The sequence below is a fragment of the Cibotium barometz genome, chromosome 58 (assembly GCF_041138505.1).
Source record: "Cibotium barometz isolate CiBa-2024 chromosome 58, ASM4113850v1, whole genome shotgun sequence".
NCBI classification, from domain to species: domain Eukaryota; kingdom Viridiplantae; phylum Streptophyta; class Polypodiopsida; order Cyatheales; family Cibotiaceae; genus Cibotium; species Cibotium barometz.
This window is the reverse complement of record NC_141103.1, coordinates 36506125-36522564: the sequence shown is the minus strand read 5'-3', so window position 1 is coordinate 36522564 and position 16440 is coordinate 36506125. Positions and strand designations below refer to the sequence as shown.

Genomic DNA, 16440 nt, shown 5'->3' with positions numbered 1-16440 from the left:
CAATGTGCTTCCTAACATCCTCGTTACCACTGAAGTTTTGAGTGAGCTTAGCCACTTGTACTGCCTTGCTTCTAGGTTCTCTCTCAGGCATGCCCCGCATGTTTTCCGCAATAGATCGTCCGATCGTCTGAGCAAACGCTGCGAGATCACCTAGGTGAGCAGGCATAGCTGGTGGAGGCACTTGTGGGATAGCCTGGCTGATAGGAGTTGGCGTTGGTCTGAGTATGTTGGCAAATGACGTAGGATATGATATGTGGCTAGGCCTAGCTCCTCTTGGATAATGGTTATGATAAAGCGGTCGTGGAGCATATGCCATTGGCATACTAAGAGGCGTAGGAGCTACTTGAGCATGAGTAGCAATAGGTACATAAGGCCGATAGGCACTGCCACGCACTGTTGTAGGTACTGTTCCACTATGTAGCGGTGTCGTACTAACTACAGTGGTAACAGGTGCACTTTCAGCTATGCTCATCATTGGGGTAGGCATTGCGGATTCCCTAATGGAAAGTTGAGCCAAGGTTGGAAAGCTAAAGTTACTACTCGTGGGCTCAACCTGCATTGAGACTCCAGGCGAAACAACATATGAAGGGTCTATGGGACTCACCGAGGGAGTCTCCAATTATGATAGGATTGGTTGTTTGGCCTTGCCCGTATCCAAAAACCTCATAGGGCCAGTGGAAACTAGGTCCACTCCCCTATTTTACCTCTCAATTTGGAAAATTCTATGAATAACATCACATATCATGTGTTGTTGCTCCTCTAGATTAGTGGCGCTAGATGTAGATCGTAGGACTTCTAACCAACCTACATGGTATGTGTAACCCGTGTATAGGTCCGTTAGAGTCTCTGTGTGTAGATCATATTCCCAATTTTCATTGAGAAATATCCCATCTAGACTTGTGTGTGCCAAACGGTTCTCTTGAAGTGGACGCAATGTCACTTCTTATGGATTGGCTTCTAGGGACCTCTACTTTAGGAAGAGTATCGGAGGGTGGTAGCTCAGTAGGGCCCTCATTAAACGAAGTGGGTAGAATATCCACATGGACACTCTTTGGGAGGGTAGGGTCCACATAAGATGTGAATGGCGAATCTACTACCCCTCCTTCCTCATTTACTTCGCTTGTCGCATGTTCAGAGCGTGTAGCTCTACTAAAGGTCTCTATTAGACGACTAAACATGCTAGATCCGGGTTGTGGGGCCCACACTGGCATGTTTTGGCTTGTCTCCTCAGGGTTCTTGGTAGGGTGCCCTTCCATGGCTTCTGAGTCAGAGGACGAGTCACTATCCACTATTCGTGGATCTTGGGTTGCACTCCCTTGGGTTCCAGCCGAAGGCCAAGATGCCAACGTGGAGGGATGGTGTGAGCCTGCGTAAACTGAAACACTTTCTAGTGGTTCAGGCTCTAGGACCCGACCAGAACGTAGATGCATGTGACGTGGGTACCCTACGTGCGTTGGTAACTACCCTTGAAACTTACACAAGTGGTTTCTTAGGTGTTTCGCACCCCGTTTTTACTTGTTTTTGTGTTGTTTTTAACCCGTTTTTGACCCCCTTACTTACGGTCGAACTTGGACTAGGGCGTGTGATAGCTCGAAACGAGCGTATCGTTTAAAGGATCCTAGCGTGCTTTACAGCACCGTGTTCGCCTACCCAGAGCTCCTGTGGTCCTCAAAACAGTCCGTTTCCCTTGGGGGGAAGGGGCGAAAGCCTATTTGCTTGTGGAGGAAAGGGTGAGGGCTTTATCCCACATGCTCACTTTACTCCTTGGGGAGTGGGCTACATATAGGGCACAAATCTCCATAAGCTCTCACTTGAGAGAAAGCTATGGAGGCTCACTCTCCTATATATATATATCAAAAGACCGAGACCGAGGCCGAGGCCGGGGCCGGGGTCGGGGTCGGGGTCGTGGGTCGTGGGTCGTGGGTCAATTGGGGGTTTTTTCTTTTCAAATTTTTTTTCCAATTGAAAAATCTTTCCTCTCCACACGTTTGGTTCTTTCTTTGAAAATAAAATTTAATTTTTTCTTTTTTTCTTTTTTATATTTTTCTGTTTTTTATTTTCTGTTTTTTTTGGGTGAGATAAGTTTTCTAGGGTTTCCTTAGGGTTCAGCCTTGGCCGCGGCGCAGTTCGCACACACAGCACAGGTCTGGGGATTCAGAAATCCCTCTCACACGCAGAAACCAGATAACAGAATGCACGCCCACACGCGGAGCGAAAATATAACAAAAGAAACAGAAATGCAGCAGACAGATTTCAGAAACAGATTGCAAAACACAGAAACACCTTAACAACAAACACACAGTCGCTTTCCTACAGTGTAGATTAAACTTCACGCAGCAGCCGAGCTGCAAACTGGAGCTTGGTGCAGAGCGACTCCCCGGCAGCGGCGCCAAAAATGTGCGCTTTTGCCGCACAGGTCGTAGCTGGGGACTTGCCGAACACCGTATGCGAGCCACGAATGGCTGCAAGCATACAACCAGGAAGGAAGCTCAAACAGAATGCAAAAAGGTGTGTCACTCACCGCTCAACCGTCGCCGTGAAGGATTCCCGAATCGCAGCCGTGAAGAAGGAGCCGCCGTCGCCGCTCTACCGCCTCTCCGCCGCCGTGCCGCTCCACAGTGCTCGATCGCTCTCTCACTCACTCTCTCTCTCTCTCACACACGCAGGAGAAGGAAACCAAGGAGATAAGGCAAGAGCACTCTTGTATTCACAACACATGAGAATGAGGATTTTAGGGTTACATTTGACTCTTATAGGTTACTTGGCCGTTCACACTTGGGCGCCCATACATGGCCGGCCGACCCTAACCCTTATCCTACTAATATTCAAGGTGCGCCTCTCATCAGCGATCACCCCCAATCCCTTCATCCTTAACATATGGTGCCGACAAGCCCGGCCCATGACTCAGAATATTTAAATTAATGACGTAAAACATAGTACGTCTCAATGTCCGTCATAGGTTAACACAAACTCGATGAGGAAAGAAAGTATTCATTGGAGTGCCATCTTTGACACTCCACTAGCTTTACAGGAACCTGTTCGGGCATACAATCTTATGAAATTGGGAATTAGGTACATACATGATGTGGTAGATGATCGGGGATATGTCTTATCCTTTCCCCGGGCCAGTGCTACCTATGCATTGGGAATGCATCATAGGTTGATATGGAAGAAAATTGCTGATTTATTGCATCCCTTTTTACCTATTCCACCTGTGGCTGACACAGACAGGCTTATGGATTGGCAATTGCAGCCATCTACTACATGCATTCATCCTATTCCCCTTCCTGCCTTAACCTCCATCTAAGCCTACAGGCTTCTTCAACCTGCCCCATGGATTCATCAACATGCTAATTCTTTGTGGCATATAAGGAAGCCCCTCTCATGGTGGCGGAAGAATCTCCGGATGTTGTGGAAGTGTAAAATGCCATTGAAACAAAGACTTTTTCTTTGGAGATGTTTGACAGGCACATTGTCAGTGGGGGTCATACTTGCTAAACGTCACATTGCACCTTCCACATGTCTAAGATGTCAGGCTCCCTCAGAGACTGTTCTTCATCTGCTTTGGCACTGCCCTTGCTCCAGGATCCTCCTCAAGAGAATTTCAGATTTTCTTCGGCTCCGTTTCCCTAGTCACATATTTGGGAAACATTTCTGGCTTTTTGGCAGATATATGCGGTCCTTGTACCGATACTCGCTATTTCTCTCTTGGGTGAGATATTGGGCTCTTTGGACAATTTGGAGTGAGCATAATTTGGCATACTTGGGTCGGCAGAATCACCAGTCATATGAATCCTTCAGAGCCTCATTGCGGCAATCCTTATATGATGCCTGCCATGAGGGTGATATGGATGCTTCTTGTTTAGAGCTTTTCTCTTTATGTTTCTGATATTTGGGATACTCTCCGCTTCGGAGACTTCCCATCTTGTAAATTTATGAGCATATAAATATACTGCACTGGATATTACCCAAAAAAAAGTGTGTGTGAGAGAGAGAGAGAGAGAAGGTGTGTGTGTGTGTGAGAGAGAGGCCTGCTCGACTGCTCGCCTGCGACCCAGTTCGCCTATCGCCTGTGACCTTGTTCGCCTGCGACTCCCTTTGCCTTCGAAGCTGCGACTCTACTCGCCTGCGACCCAGTTCGCCTATCGCCTGCGACCCAGTTCGCCTGTTCGCCTGCGACTCCTTTTGCCTTCGAAGCTGCGACTCTACTCGCCTAAATTTTAAAGGCAAGGCTCCTGTATACAGCATACAGCTTTCAAAAGAAAAAAGTTTTTTAGCAGTGTTGTACAGACTTTACTCTTGCAATTATGTCTGAGACCTTTGTGACCTATGCTCGCCGGGATAATGCTGCAGACAGTAACAAGAGGCAGCATGCTGCAATTGAATCTGTCACCATGATTAAGCAAGATTCGTCGGATGCACAGTTTGTATATGAGGCTTTATGTGAGGACTTTGTAGACAGTCGTGTCAAATGGAAGGACCCGCCTCCGACGATTGTGTCTCCTGTGCGTAGATACTCAGAGAAAGGGATTATTCTCTTCTTTCCAGGTAAAATGCCTTCTGCGCAAGAAGTAGCTCAATGGATTCAGTCCATTCTAGGTGGACCCTTTGTAGATGGAGTTCACTTTGCAGCAAGGGGTTTTTATGATGTATTACTGTCTGATGGTCAATATAAGCAGCAGATGCTTGAAACTTCTCCCCTTATGTTTGGTGTACAATTGGTACATGTGTTACCTTGGTCCCCGACCAAGGACTATCAGTCCTTGATTAGGCATCGTTGTCCTGTTTGGGTCGAGGTCGTGGATTTTTGAGAATATTTGAGGGAACATTTGCCAGGTATAGCAACCACTCTGGGCAAAGTGGTTTGTGCACCTCGTCCTACAGGAAACAAAAACAGATTTTGCATCTTGTGGGATACGGACCATGAGCAACCACCTGCAATTGCTGTTGAAGTAGAAAATGTGCGTGGCATGGGTGCACGTTACTTCAAATTAAATTGGGGAGTCTTTGCAGGTGCTTGTTTCACTTGTCATAAGTTTGGGCATATGGCTTCTGAATGTCCTTCTCTGTTGCATCCTCCGCCGTTATCTGCTGTACCTCCCATTTCAGCGAATGAGCAGCCAACTCAAGTTAAGGAGATACCAACAAATCAAGCCACTCGAAATACTCAAAAGGAGAAAGAGAAAGGAAAAGCTGAAGTTATTCCACAAGTTGTTTCTTCTTTGGCAGTGCCTAATCAACCTAAGGATAAAGGAAAAGATAAAATATCTTCGGCTGAATGGAAAACTCCGAAAAAAGCTACTATGGTTCGTCGTGCTCCCGTTCCTTCACGTAATTGGACTGCATCTGCCACCATTGCACAGTCTTCCACTTCATCGACTATGCTTTCTAGAATATGGTCGGATGTAGTTCGAGGTGCTTCCTCGAGTATGGATGCCGATGTAAATGCTTTGGATATGTGTGTTGATACGAATATGCATGAGTCTCTCTTGATTCAGGGCGAGGGCTCTCTCCTTGATTCAGTTGTTGTTATGCAGCATTGATTTTGTTGGCTGTTCACTGTATATACCTTTGTACAGATTTGATGTTTGATGCTCCAATAAAATGTCTTTCGTGCAATATTAGAGGACTTTGTGATCCAAGTAAATTTAGGTTGTTTTGGCACTATGTACATAAAATGCAACCTCATCTGGTGTGTGTGCAAGAACACAATCAGCATACCTTAGTGGGTCAATCAGGTCACTTTGCTGGTTATGATATATTTTATGCGGGCACTCAGCATTACTCGGGAGTTTTTATGCTTGTTAAGCATGATCTGCAACCAATGTTGGCCTACAATGATTCTGCTGGCAGATGGATGGTCATTCAATGTTTATTGTATGGACAAATTTATGAATTTGCAGCAGTTTATGCACCACAAAGCTCAGCTGACAGGGCAAATATATGGTCACAAATGTTGGCTCATCCCTGGCTCCATAATGCATTCCTTTGTGGAGATTTTAATAATGCTCCATCTCCTGAATTTAATTCCACTGGAAGAACTCATATGCTTGGAGCTGAACGCAGAACATGGAATGGTAGATGGGTATGTGAGAGATTTGGATACGGCTTTTGCATAGGTGCGGACAACCATATAGAGATCAAGGGCTAAGCAGAAAAAAGCTTGTAAATAAGCATAGCACTCGATCATTAGAGGATTCACAATGCTTTTCACGTGAGTCTCCTAAGAACTTAGAAGGGTCTGAACCTTTGGAACCAGTGAACGAGGATCCACCAAAAGTTGAAAAGCTAGAGCAAGTTCTTTAACTAGACAAAGTTTATCTTTCATAAGGAAAGAAGGGGATTGCATGGCAAGGTTACTAAAAAGTACCTTGTTAAGTTCAAGAATTATTCGGCTATGGATGCCAAGTGGGTGGATGAGAACTTCTTTGCGACGTATCCACAAGTTTTGCTAGCATATCAGGAAGCTTTTTAGTTGACGACAATTGATTAAAAGTCGAGGAGCATTTTGACATCTAAGGAACTAGAAACAAAGGAGAATGCACAAGGTTTATATTCCACTGCAAGGAATTGAGTATTCTAGAATTCGAGGGTTGTTGTCCAAGTTGTATCCAAAAGGAGCAGCTTTGAGATTGAACAACACTAAGTCTTTTGTACAAGAGTCATGGGACTAGCCATCTCATGGAGACACTGTTTATCAATGAAGGAAATCAGAACTTAGGTACATGGATATGAATACTGTTAGTCTACTATAGTCAAACATTGACATGGGTAGTTGGACTACAATAGGAATTGGTGTAAAAACCAAGAAATTGGTGTCAAAACCAAGGAAATGTTTGTGCATTCATTTGTTTATTTGATTTATGCTTGTGAGCATATTTGTGTATATGTGCCAAGGGGTAGGGACGCTTGGTAAAATCCAAGGACGAGCATGTGTGCACGTGTTTGCATCTTTTGACATATAACGGGTGCGTGTTGATCTTGACAAGAAGAGAATCATGTTGGGAAACTCTTGCCTAAGGGTGACTCTAGAGGTGCAAGGGGTGGGAGCAAAGGGAATCAAATAACTACTAGCCAGTAGGATGGAGTAAATATTTGCCCATGCCTGAAATTTGAACATTCAAATAGGAAGAGAGAGTAAAAGTTACGTATCTTGTGTGGTATGACAATGTTGAGATATCAAGCTTAACTAGTGTTACTGGACATTGATGACTGCGTGGGTGATAGCTTTTGCACTTATGCCACTGGCATGGTTGGTGAGCTTATGGTTGATATGCCGCCAATAGATGACAGGCTATGTGATAGCCACTTTGGAGTACTAAAGTTATGGCATAGTTATACTGCCAACTCATATAGTCAAATTCACACTATGGACTGACCATTATATGTAGGAGAGTACTTTCCCTTTATGTATGTACTCTTATCTTTTAGTTATATGGTTGTAGTGAAGAGAAGAAGATAGAAGAAAATTCAACCATGCATCTCTCTCTCTCTTGTGTTTTGCACTCTCTTGTGTGTGTGTGTGTGTGTGTGTGTGTGTTGGCTTGCAAGTAACGTAAGCTCTCCCTCTCCCCCCCACATTCTCTTTATGGTATCAGAGATCCAGTTTACATGAGAGCGAAGGAGGCAAGCAAGAGGCAAGAACAAGCAAGGAAGGAAGCGGTACATAGGTAAGAGCATCACATTAGGAGAAATATGGACTCTCCATTTTGTCCCTTAAGGGGTTTCTCTCACTTCTCTCTCTCTCTAGAAAAAGATTCTAAAATAATGTTATAATATTAGCACTTGTAGAATCAAAAAGATCTCTTCATTTTGCATTAAGAACCATGTCTCAAGAGCTAGAGAGAGAAGAGCTAAGTCCACAAAAAAAGTAGAGAAGAGAAAGACCTAACAATTAAGGATAAATGTTTAATAAGTTGGAGGGATGTCACTGAAGCATCAAAATACAGGTTGTTGAGATGTGAAAAGCAACAAATGAAAAAAAGGAAGTTTTTTTTTTAAAAATAAAAAGTTTTGAAAAAAGTGACGTGGTGCTGATGATGTGGCTTGGCACTGCCACGTGGCAGGAAAGTAGCACAAGGTCGCCTTACATATTTTAAACGTACCTGGCTTATGCCATATGATGCAAAACTAAAAAGAGAACAGCTTTCATTATTAAAAAGATGCTTTTGGGACTATAAGTGAGTTTTAAAGCACTTTTCTCAAGTGCGTTTATGCAAGAAGTATAAATTCAGCATTCTCTCATTGTTGAGACATGTAAAAAGACAAGAGAGCTCTCTAGCTCTAAGAACTTGTAATCAAGACTCCTCCAAGGAGTTTTATCTAATATAACTCGAAGGGGAGGGGTGGGTCCAAGTCTATTTCGACCCCTCGTGTGGTGTCTTCTCTCAATACTTCTCTCTCTCTCTCTCTCTCTCTCTCTCTCTCTCTCTCTCTTCTACAGATGGCTTTCTACAGAGAGCATTTTCTTCGGCTCACAGCAGCAGATGGTTTTGTGATCAGACCCAGTTACATGGATGTACACTTGTCTTATGCAGTACGATGTGCTATTGGTCAGATTCGCACATCCTCACACCAGCTTGAGATTGAGATTGGCCGATATAGAGGTATACTAGTTGAGGCCAGGATATGTCGAGTATGCCATGGGGAGCCAGAGACAGAGCTGCATTATATATGCCATTGTACTGCATACTATGAGATACGTGGTCGTTTCCACTGTTATTCAGTGAGGGTTTTGGACCACTTTCCAGAGTCACGGGGTACCAAGACCAGAGGTGTTTGGGATTGTTCTTGCTTGAGCTGCGGAGATATAGAGATAGCCTGCTTAGGCGCACAGAGAGCCAGACTCAGAGAGGCACATTATAGACTTCTTTAGTCCAGCCATCACTGCGCCAGATGGACCACAACAGTAGCAGGACATGGATACCGCCCACACCAGCGGTACACTGATTGATCGTGCGATTGAGCTTGGGTGGTCCAGACGCCCACGACTACGGAGGAGGGCATCCGAGCATAGACGGAGGTTGCAGCGGCGGATTCGGATTATTCTTGCGAGACATGCGGGACACCCAGGCAGGGTGCTGACCACATACTGAGGAGATCCGCCAACGTCCGATGTGGCACATATTATGTGATGGAGGCACCTCCATAGTGTACCCCCCGTCCCACATGATATTGTATCCCCTCACTGTACTCCACTCACCTCCATAGCGTACCCCCCCCCCCCCCCCCTCCCCTCCCTCCCTCACTATATTCACATCCTATAAGGGTTTTTGTTTACCTTCCAGTTCCAGTTTCATTTTCTAGGTGCCAGTAGTATCATCTTTATTTTTTCAATTTCTGGTTTTTTATCCAGACATTGTATCAGATCCACCATGATGTAACTTTTTGGTCTCATAGGTCATTATGGCCTTTTGAAGACGTTAATATAACATTTCATTTCATTTCATTTCTTCGCCCTCCTGCATCTTTCTCAGTCTTCGCCCCCCTTTCCCCACCCGTTGCATCTTTCTTCCTCTTCGTTGCCTGCAGCTTTCTCTCTCTTCGCCCCCCTTTCCCCACTCGCCTGCATCTCTCTCTCTCTCTCTCTCTCTCTCTCTCTCTCTCTCTCTCTCTCAAAATCAGTACCAGAAGGGGGACCCCTTCAGTCCAACATGGACAGCTCGTCGCCAACAAGGACTAGAGGTGAGAAGGGGAGGAACTACAGCTCGATTTGAGCGAGCACACGGAAGATCGACGGCTCCCATATCAAAACATGCCTGACCACGTGAGAGAAGTATGCAAAATGCAGGATACGAACATTGAGCACCTACAAAAGAAGCTCGGGGAGAACAAGGATAGTGATGACCTTAGGTGTGAGTTGCGTGCCTCCATGCAAAAGGAGATGGATACGTGGAAGGCAGACATGCAGGCATACATGGCAACTCAGCTAAGCAAGACGCAGGAGGAAATGGTCCAAATGTTGGACGCAAAAACCAGCCACTACACCTCACTAATCACGGAGCTGGAGGCCGAAGTGGCCACCCTTGAAGTGGAAAATGAGACCTTGAGGGCACGTACTCAATTCGAAGAAGGAGAAATTCAACTATCCGTCAATGATGAGCTGAATACACTTAGAGAGCAAATGAAGACCCTCTAGGAACAAGAGGAGAAGAAGGCAAACAAGGCAACCACATGGGCCGAGGTGATTAAGAAGACATAGAAACAAGTGGAAGAAGCGGGCAGTTGGATTGAGGTTTGCCAAAAAGCAACGGAACGCACCATCATCCCCAAACATCAACAATGACACGCTCAAAGAGGAGAAAAGACGGAAGATTAGGGCATTGAATGTGGGAGTGGTGGGATGGAGGGAAGAAGCCTCGTTGAAAGATGACGCCATAGCACTATGCAGAAAGCTGAAAATTGTCGATATCCCCTTCGTCAAGGCATGGAGGGTGGGCAAAGACACCACCAAGGAACACACACTCATCCTCAAGTTTGCGGGGTTGGAGGCGAGGCAAGCATTCCTTACCAAAAGGCGGGCACTATGAGGAGAAAAGACCTACCTCGAAGACGATCTCACACTAGCACGTGGCACATAGGAGGGAGTGCATGCCACACATCTTGGATGCCTGGAAGGCAGGTCTGTTCGAGGTGACATTTAGAGGGAGAGACTTGGTCTTATACATAGAGACACATCAGTGCCAGGGGAGTCGGTTTCTAGAGGTGAGAGGATAGAGATGGAAGTCTGTTCATCGCCCACACCCACGCACAATAGGGGGTACCCGGGGGTCGGGAGGGGTGGCTTAACTATATAGGAAGGAGCTTCAACATGTGATACAGGTGGTAGGACGAGATGAGGCTGCACGGTTTTTGTGGGTGAGGATCCAAACAGAGAGGGCCCGAGACATCTACCTTGCAAGGTGCTTCTTTGCACCCTCCACTTCTAAATATGCCACCCATGGAGAGTCCCCATACTTGTCCCTTTATAATGACATTAAGAAGTTTTCCAATCTAGGGAACATCCTCGTGGTGGCTGGAGACTTCAATGCCCGCACCGCAGGTGCATAGGTACCCTTCTTTGAGACAGATGATCCCATGTACTAGGAGATTGACACAGTGGGATCATCTGTCATCCTACCAATCAAGTGTACAATACCAATCTACCTTGCCAGATTTTTTGGATGATGTTACAAGTGTGAGGCCACTTGTCTCACTTTGATCCACTTTGTAACAAGTGTCAGGCCACTTGTCTCACTTTGGTCAACTTTCTTGCCACATGTCTTAATCTAAGAGATGGGTCTTTCCATAACCATTATCTCTAAAAATATGCCAACTGGTAGACATTTTGTCATAGGCACTTTGCCAACTCTTGGTATCTGCTCAATTCGAGATGCAATGACGCAAACAGAATTTCTATCGTAGTCAGACCAAAAATAGCAATGACGCAAACAGAATTTCTATCGCAGTCAGACCAAAAATAGCAACTCTCCTAAATTATAGGAGTGTGGTCCTTTGTATTCTAGGATAAGCTCCCATTCCCAAAGCTTGTACTTTCCAAATATATAGACATCATGGAGTCCACCAAACTCCTTTCGTTCTGGCAAATGTCCAGGCTGGTGACATCCTCCCCAACTTCTTGAAAGTTCTCCACAACTTTAAGCTTCAAGCCATATATTCAAGATATTATCATGTCCCATAAGTGGGCGAGACAAGACAATCTCAAAAATCCAATATAACTAAAGAATCCATGTCCCAAAGAAATGGATGAGACTAAATAAGTCTCCATAATACTAATATCAAAATCATGTCCCAAAATAAATGGGGGAGAATTCCATGGAAGATATGCTAGACACAGGCACAAGAGCCAATTGTGTCTCAATCACCAATATTAATGAGATAATCATATGCCAATGAAAATCACGAACCAAGTGCTAAGACACTTAAATAAGTGCCATGCACAAGAAACTAGTGCCTCGCACAGAAACATGTGCTATGCACACAAACCGGTGCCATTCAAGAGAACAAACCGTGGTGACAGAAAAGCTAGTTCTCCATAGTTCTAGCAATCCTTTCTCCCAATCCCAACAGTTCCCATGTTCTCCTATCCAATCGCAACTCTAATCAACAAGCATGGTGTGGAAACAATGAAACACTCACTCCATAATTTCAACACGAATCCACATGTATGGTGGAGTGTTCATTGAATTGCCCTCTCACAATCCCAACATGAATCCACATGCATGGTGAGATGAACAATGAACCTCTTGGCCTCTGTATGGAGAGATAGTGATTCTAATATGGCTTTAAAAAAAATGGATTATATTGTTGGTTCAACTTTTCTACAGCCTGTGTTCCAGCTCAGTTGCCTCGTGTTGGGTTTTGTTATGGCATTTGTATATGGATAATCCTGCATCTCCCGTGGGGAGAGTAAGGCCCTTAAGGCAACTTCCATACAAAGTATTGTTGAATGTCCTAAGCTATGGAGGTTGAAAGATCTTTACAAGCTAGACATGTATAGACTTGTAGCTGGCACCTCTTTTGAACTTCTTTGTTAAACAGAGAGATTAAGCATTTATCATGATTATCTAATAATCATGTTTAACTACTAATCATGTTTTATTCACAATCTATTTACTACCCACATAAGGGGTGTTCCCACACGGAAGAGAAAATTTCGATGAGAGAGAGAGAAATTATGCCACACACGGGAGAGAACCCGATGCATCAACATGCTGCCCCCACTGATTTTCAGCTGAAAATCAGTAAAATTTTGCTAATATGCTTGTGAGAAACTTGCAAAAATGCATAAAAAATGTCCATTTTACCATAAAAATGCTCAAAAAATATCCTAAAAATTAGAAAATTTTTATAAAAATTGTAGAAATGTAAGTATTCTTGTAGCTGGCACCTTTTTTGTCTTCTTATCTTGCAGTATTTGACTTCTAATGCCCACAGCCATCTCTTGAATGTGATGGGGCACAAACGGCTTCTGCATGTCTGTATATTTACTCCATTTTGCTTGATTATATTCAGCATTACGATGCCACTGATTTTGTGTTATGGAACTGCAGACATTGATGTGTGGCTGGGGTGTTCAGACAATTGAGGCGATAACGAAGGGAGATTTTATCATCGAGTATGTAGGAGAAGGTACCTCTTTCTTTCCTGTTCTCTCTTTCTAAACATAGACTCTCATACATAGACATGTACTTGCATAATTGGGTCCTCAATCGCTGTTTTTGTCCTTTCCATAGACTATTGAGAGTCATCCTTCGAAGAGGTATCCGGAGATCATTGAATGTTATGCTTTCTTCTCTAACATGCCTGTTAAGTTGTATACTTCCACGAACATGTAATTATAGTAGTAGTGCAATATAATAAACTCTTTTTATTTATGGTTGAATTGTCTATACAGTCATAAATGAAGCCATGTGTGAAGAGCGTCTCTGGACAATGAAAGAAAGAGGGGACCACAACTTCTACATGTGCGAAATCGGAAAGGATTTCATCATTGATGCCACTTTCAAAGGAAACCCATCTCGCTTTGTAAACCACAGCTGTGATCCGAATTGCAACCTTGAGAAGTGGTTTGTCCCCATTTGTGTCCTGTTGTTCCTATCATATTATCCATATCATTAACATGCTTATGCCCTTAATCAAAATGTGCGTTTTTTCAACATGATAAGAGTATGTGATTGCAATTTCATGGTCTAGCTTTGAGTTCAATTTTTTGATATGTTAAAGGAGAGTTGATGGAGAGATCAGGGTAGGTATATTTGCTGTACGAGACATCAAAGATGGTGAGGCTTTGACATATGACTACCGGTGAGCAACTTTACGTATGACAGCAATAAGAAAACACAATCTATCCTTTCTAATCCATAGTAAATGCACATCCACCTTGTCTCATATGGCTTTCCGAACTGCACTGTTGTGTGTAACAGGTTTGTTCAATTTGGCCCAACCGTAAAATGTCGCTGTGGTGCCTCAAATTGCAGGGGTAACCTTGGAGAATCTTATCAAAACAAGAAAACCAAGCCACCTCCTGCTGATGCACCACCTCTTAATATTCCTTCGGAGATTCCTATTTGGGGAGACAGACACAAGCGGTCTCAGAAGCACTATGATCTACCCTTGTTTGCAACAAGTTAGAGTTTTCCTTACTAGGTTAGCTACACTTTGGAGGCTACCATTGACATTGCACATGCCATGTTTTGTCACATGCATGCCTGTTGGGATACGAAGAAGATATAAAATGCCTCCACGATACCCTAATTGAAGTGCTTGGAGCAAAGGTTCTTTGCTTTTTGGGTGATGATTACACCCCATGATCAGAAAGGGAATACATAATAGTCTTTAAATGTGTTGTTAAGCAGGTCGGGCTCCCAATGCTTAATGAACTTTGAGATTCTAAGGCAAATGCTGCTAGCCTAGCATGGTGACTGACAGAAATAGAATCCTCACTCTTGCCAAAGAAAAGGGAAGGTAAATTGCATTTAAGGCATTGCATGAGCAACACTCCCAAATTTGATACGTTTATTATACCACATTCTCTGACTCGTGACATGTTCATGTATCATGAAAGGCTATTGATTTTTCAGCTTTCTGAAGTGATTAACGACCATTTGCCATGCAACTTTGATTTGTTTTCTTTTTAAAAGCTAGTTGATTAGTGTTGTAGATTTAAGTATCAGGAATATAAAATGGAAAATAGAATGGCGAGTACATTTGAGTAGGCCTGTACAAACAATAAGGAGGACACTTAACACCTAGTGGGATTGAAATTGGGCTCCGAACTGTGGCTTCCATTGATTAAGAACTGTGGCTTTAATTGATTGAGAATTGTGGAGAGGTATCATTATTTTTTACAAACTTTTCGGGGCTTCTCTAGATTCTACAATAACCCAGGAAGCTTGACATAGCACAATGAAATAACACATTGCTCTCCATGCTTTTGTCTACATGCTCTGACAAGCTCAAGTTCTTGGCTCTTTGATGGAAGATTTAAGTAAAGAAGTGTATACCCCTATTTGTGAGGTTATGCAACCTACAAATTCTTTTGATGGGCTACATGCATGCACCTCTATGAGTCACATACCAGCCTTACACGATGTGTAGTTGCATAATGAGGAGCATAATTCATTGGATTCGCACCTCGGATGAAGGTTCCAATGACCCTTGTAATCTTGCTTCTTTTAATGTGGGTGGAATGTTTTGTTATCTTTCTTTTTATTTTGCATGTTTTCATTACAATTGGGTTTATATTGAATGCAGGCCATAGCTAAAAAACTACTACTCTTTTTTGCACTGAGTTGTTTAATGCCTATCCCTTAACTCACGTAGACAGGGAAAGAAGAATATATAGTTACATATAATGCGAGCAGATGGTAGAATGGCATTAGTGGGAGCAAGCTGCCCAGGCATCAAACTCATAATCAGCTTCTTCAGATGAGTGCATACCTGCAGTACATCAATCAAACAACATACTAGCTTTAATATGTATTTATTTTAAACATAAACTAGTTAGTTGGTATGGCAGACTTAGATCATTTCTTGCAAGCTTATATAATGATATTAGCCCATGGATTAGAAAACCAGAAAAACTAAAACAAAGGTGTGCATGCATTCTTTAGTCAAATGTACCATCATGGCATCATGGTTATCTTCACCAAAAAGATTAGAGCAAACTTGCGATCACGAATGCAAACCAGAGGTTTGGCAATTTTGAAGTGCTCTTGGATGATTTTGCGAATGTCAAGTTTCTATCACAAAGCTGCAACAATCCAAGTTTCTACCATGAAAACTTGATGTTTTTAGAGAAATTGCATGAAATATCCACTCGAGCCAAAGATGACCAAATTATGGCACCATATGAAGAGCCTAACAAACACCTTGACTTAAATGTTCAAAGAGATATGGCAATCCTGGCTGCCATAGAATATTTGATCATGCCCATGGGTGTCGTACTTGCATGACACAAACTTTGATAGCAATGATTTGGTTGAAAAGATACCAGAAAGTTAAGTTGCCCTCCTTACAGATTTTCTCCACACATGCACACTTGTATGACACAAACATGTGGTCATGCACATCTACTCCTACACATACATACATCTATTCCATGTAAGTGAGTATGAGAAACATGTGCATGTGCTTGCATGCATGTATGCTGCATGGGCACATGTTTCAAACTCATGGTTTGGAAGCTAACAAAAACCATTGTATTTGTTGATCTACAAAATCTATAGACAAAACACACTCTAAAACTTGCGTTCTTTGAACCATGAGATCAAAAACTCATGGCATCTGTTGATCTGCAAAACCAGTAAACAAAATGCATTCTAGAGCTTGCATTCTTTGAACTATGAGATGAAGAACTTACCCTATCATTGGTACTGTAATTATATAACAAAAAAACTTACTGTGTTTTGGCCTGCTGTCATTGTTACTGTAAATGCA

The 16440-nt window shown here is 43.3% G+C and overlaps 1 protein-coding gene across 3 annotated transcripts in view; it reads left to right on the top strand.

The window, feature by feature from the left end:
• Positions 1 to 14617, top strand: part of LOC147606229 (uncharacterized) — a 105951-nt gene extending 91334 nt beyond the window's left edge. For all 3 annotated transcript variants that reach the window (XM_086792367.1, XM_086792369.1, XM_086792368.1), the window contains 4 exons: positions 13053 to 13131; positions 13397 to 13568; positions 13726 to 13806; positions 13926 to 14617. In XM_086792367.1, the coding sequence (XP_086648493.1) occupies positions 13053 to 13131; positions 13397 to 13568; positions 13726 to 13806; positions 13926 to 14133 (540 nt within the window). In that variant the 3' untranslated portion in view covers positions 14134 to 14617. The remainder of the gene's footprint in view (positions 1 to 13052; positions 13132 to 13396; positions 13569 to 13725; positions 13807 to 13925) is intronic.
• The last annotated feature ends 1823 nt before the right edge of the window (positions 14618 to 16440 follow it).